This window comes from Henckelia pumila, unplaced genomic scaffold, assembly GCF_033568475.1.
Source record: "Henckelia pumila isolate YLH828 unplaced genomic scaffold, ASM3356847v2 CTG_466, whole genome shotgun sequence".
Taxonomy (NCBI): domain Eukaryota; kingdom Viridiplantae; phylum Streptophyta; class Magnoliopsida; order Lamiales; family Gesneriaceae; genus Henckelia; species Henckelia pumila.
In genome coordinates this window covers 1,889,867-1,893,998 of record NW_027331833.1, presented here as the reverse complement: position 1 = coordinate 1,893,998, position 4,132 = coordinate 1,889,867, and the positions used below count along the sequence as shown (strand labels likewise).

General features: G+C 34.0%; 1 protein-coding gene across 1 annotated transcript; it reads left to right on the top strand.

The window, feature by feature from the left end:
• The first annotated feature begins 250 nt into the window (after window positions 1-250).
• Window positions 251-3,879, top strand: LOC140872552 (5'-deoxynucleotidase hdd1-like). The gene is made up of 8 exons (XM_073275420.1): window positions 251-616; window positions 1,539-1,663; window positions 2,246-2,283; window positions 2,815-2,925; window positions 3,012-3,091; window positions 3,312-3,348; window positions 3,499-3,540; window positions 3,641-3,879. The coding sequence occupies exons 1-8, from the start codon at window positions 326-328 to the stop codon at window positions 3,724-3,726; spliced, it is 810 nt and encodes a 269-aa protein (XP_073131521.1). The 5' UTR covers window positions 251-325; the 3' UTR covers window positions 3,727-3,879.
• The last annotated feature ends 253 nt before the right edge of the window (window positions 3,880-4,132 follow it).

Below are 4,132 nucleotides of genomic sequence, written 5' to 3'. Positions count from 1 at the left end.
AAGTCAATTTTATCGATATTTAAAATAACAATTAATACTTTTACCATACAAATAATACTCTTCTTACGATTGACCTAAAAAAAACACATCTTATATAATTGATCCATAAAATCGTTTCACGTGAATTTTTGTTATAAATATTTTATCAATTGGCATGCTACTTTTTTTAAAAAACTGCACTTTCTATTATTAATTTTTTTTTTTAGAACACTACTTCGTATTTATCATTGAAAATTCCCATCCCAAAAAAGAGCCGAAAAACCAGAGAACAGAAACTAAAATAAAAACAATTCTTCAGTTCTCGTTGAAGCAAAGCACAAGAACAATGTCATCAGCAACACTCAAAGCAAATCTGTATTCCCCTTCTCTCCAGCAATTCTTTCCGCTCCGAAATTCAAATTTTTCCTGCAACTTCCCAATCAAAATCCAATTTTTCTCAGACCCGTCAAGTTTGAGGCTCGTGTCTGTTCATTCTCACAATCCCCAACTCGATTCCATCAAAATGGATCATACCGCATCTGGGTCCGGATCGGGCTCCGAAAGAGACACCCATTTGCATGAAGTTGCCTCGCCTTCTTCTGCCATTGATTTCTTGACTTTGTGCCATCGTTTGAAGGCATGTGTGCATGCCTAATGTTGCATGTTTTCTAGACCTTTGAATTAATGAATCTTGTGGTAGCCGGTGTGATGCCAAGTTGCGCTTGATTTGTTCAGTGTTTGCTTCGATTATTTTATTCGTTTATTTATTTTGCATATGATGGGTAAGAACATGTCTCATGGAAAGTGTTTTGTGGATTGCTTGCAATAATTTTTTTGTTGAATTCATACTCTTCCTTTGTAGTTTGGTGAATGAGATTCAATTAGGTGGTTTGATTGATTGATGATTTTTTAAGCTTATTGTTTCAAATCATGAGACATTTATCTGTTAGTCTATCCAAGAAAAAGACTGAATCAAAAGGCAATGCTTGGAGGATCCGTCCTGTTCATGGGAAATAAGTAGGCCATTATTCTCTCTGTAGTTACTTTCGAGGATGGATTCTCAAATATAAGCAGTAAGATAGGTTCCATTGGTGTGATGTACATGGACAGTATCCATTGCTAAAATGCGGGGATCTGTGTTGTTCTTTCGTTTGTGTGCTAGTTTCCCTTCGGTGCAAGACGATTGGGGCTGAGGTAACTGTAGGATCATACACATAACAGCAAGAATTCTATTGTTATGAACTTTTCTATGCTCTGCTACAGAGAATGGCGCTTTCGACTTTATTAAGTTTCCTTTTTTCTCAGTGTGCATAGAACTAACAACGAAGAGTTCCGTCGGCATTATTTTTTTGAGCAATCTTGTCAATAAACTATAAATATATATAATATATCAGGTGGACATTTAAGGTAGAACTCAATATTTAAGTTGCTTGACACAGAAAAGTAAAGAGGAAACAGTGGAAAATCATAAAATGCAAGACAAGATACTTGCTGCTTATTTGATGGTTTACTCATTTATATTTTCGAAACTAACAAATCTTAATGCTGTCTCTCTACAGTCTACAAAACGAAAAGGATGGATTAATCATGGTATAAGGGGTCCCGAATCTATTGCCGATCATATGTATCGCATGGCATTGATGGCTTTAATTGTTGATGACCTTCCCGGCGTAAACAGGGAAAGGTTGTCCTTTAATTGTTTCTTGTAATATATTTTCTCCTTTCCGGTGCTTTAGTTGCCATGCTAATTACTAAAATGTGTGGTAGTAGTGAAGTTTTGTGTTTGAGAGTCCCATATTTAAGGGAGGGATAATCTTATTGTAAAAAATGCAACCCCAAGTAACTCAGTCATCCAGCTAGCTATAACTTGAGGGAAAATTCTGTATCAGAGAAAAAAACCAAGCCAGCAATGTAAGCGTAGAAAACATGCACGTCAACAAAGTCTCTCACTCTTGCTTTCCGAATCCTGTTGAATCTGTTTAGAAGTTTCTCCCGTGCATGCTGGACCATTCACCATATAATCCAATATAATGGCTCAAGTGTCACACCATTACACGAGGAAGAATTGTGGGAAACATCCACACAACAGCCTTGGTGTTCATTTGTTCATGAGCTTGTTAAATTTCTTTCTATTATTTTGGCACATAGAAGGTGAAGTCATAGAGTCTTGTTTTTTCTTTGAACTACACTGGACCTAATACTGTGTGTTTTTTGCTGATTGAACTTACAAATATAATTTTATTTATAGTGTTGTTTATACATCCAGGTGTATCAAGATTGCAATCGTTCACGACATTGCAGAAGGTGATTTTGTGATTCAGCTTTATTTTTGCTCTTTGATGATTAATGTTTTGCAGTAGCAAATAGTATCAGTACCTTCTTCATTTCCAAACTTGCTTTTGTATCCGTCCTTCATGAATCATGCCACCATCCCCTTTTTAATATCATACACCTCAATATGTTTCATTTAATTTGCATCATTTTGGTAATATAATTATGTTCTGTGCTGCCTTTTCTGCTCATTTACATGGTTTTTCCCATATTTTCTGTGTATCAATATCTCAAAACTAATGGCATTGCTCGGTTTGACAACTTTGTTGAGCATCATTGAGGCACGCTAAATTAAAATCATCATTTCTGAAAAGAGTTTGGATCTGCTTGGATGGAACTATTTTTCTATGGCATTTATCAATGATTGGCCATATAATAATCTCATATGAGAAAAATACCATTTGTTAATTAATCAGAAAGTTTCATGCTTTTAAATTGATTGTCAGTTCACGAGTCCTGTCTTATGACCATTCAACGGGTTGAAATTTTTATTCTATTTTCTAGCTATTGTTGGGGATATAACTCCATCTGATGGTGTACCGAAGGAAGAAAAAAGTAGACTGGAACAAGCAGCTTTGGACGAAATGTGCGTTGTTCTTGGCGGAGGGATGAGAGGTTTGACTGTGGCTTATGAACCGTAAAATATTTAGTTATATCTTCCCTTCTTTTTATTGCATAAGCTTTTATATCTAATTTTGCAGCTGAAGAGATTAAAGAACTATGGCTCGAGTATGAAAACAACTCATCCTTGGAGGCCAATCTTGTTAAAGATTTTGATAAAGTATGTTATACTCGCATTTCTGTTCCATAACTGCTTCAAATCCTAAAGCAATATGATACTTACATGGTTTGTAAATTTAAGGCTCTGTTACACATGCACTAACAACTTCCAGTTAAGCTTTCAGCAATTTTATAGATTTAACGTAATTTTTTATTTTATACACCTTTGAGAAATATCTCTGATGCAATTTCATTTTTTTATTTCCTTAATGCATTGTCAGGTAGAAATGATTCTTCAAGCATTAGAGTATGAAACTGGTAAGTGACGGATCATAAAAAATTTGTTCCGGACTGTTATTTGCATAGATATTGGAAGAATGTGTCCAGTTTATGAGTTTTTTTTTTTTTTTTTAATTTATCAGATTTCCAAATTTGACTGTATATTGTTCTATTGTAATTTTCTTGCAGAGCATGGGAAGGTTTTAGACGAATTTTTTCTGTCAACAGCAGGTAATTAATTCACTTCGAGACAGAACGTTGATATGAATCGATCGACCCTGGTTTCTTTACGTACTTCTCTTTTTTAATCATGCATGAATTTGTCGTGCAGGCAAATTTCAAACCGAAATTGGAAAAAAATGGGCAGCAGTAATCACATCCAGAAGGAATTCAAGATTGGCAAATAGGCCTAACTAATAATGTTTTGTTCTGTTTTGTTCGTTCTTTTTACTCAAATTCTGTTATTAAGTGACTTTCATACATGGATTTGGATCATTTGATTGTAATGTTGTACTTCTCCCGAATATAAAGTCTACATTTCGTTTTTTCAAATATATAAAGTTCGAAATCTATGTTTAGTATTATTTTTTTTATTCTTTACAATTCTAGAGCGTATTTATTAAGTACAGAAAGATAGTTATTCTAGTCACGTAAGTTGTTGTGTTTTCTGTTTTAATCATTTAATTTGTTAAAGTTGAGAGACACCGTTTGCTTTATGGATTAGATGATGATGTATAAATAATCTAAGAATTTTAAATCAATATATTTGGACTAGAAAATGGTATATCATATCAATCTTTGGAAAATTTTGAGCCAAACATTG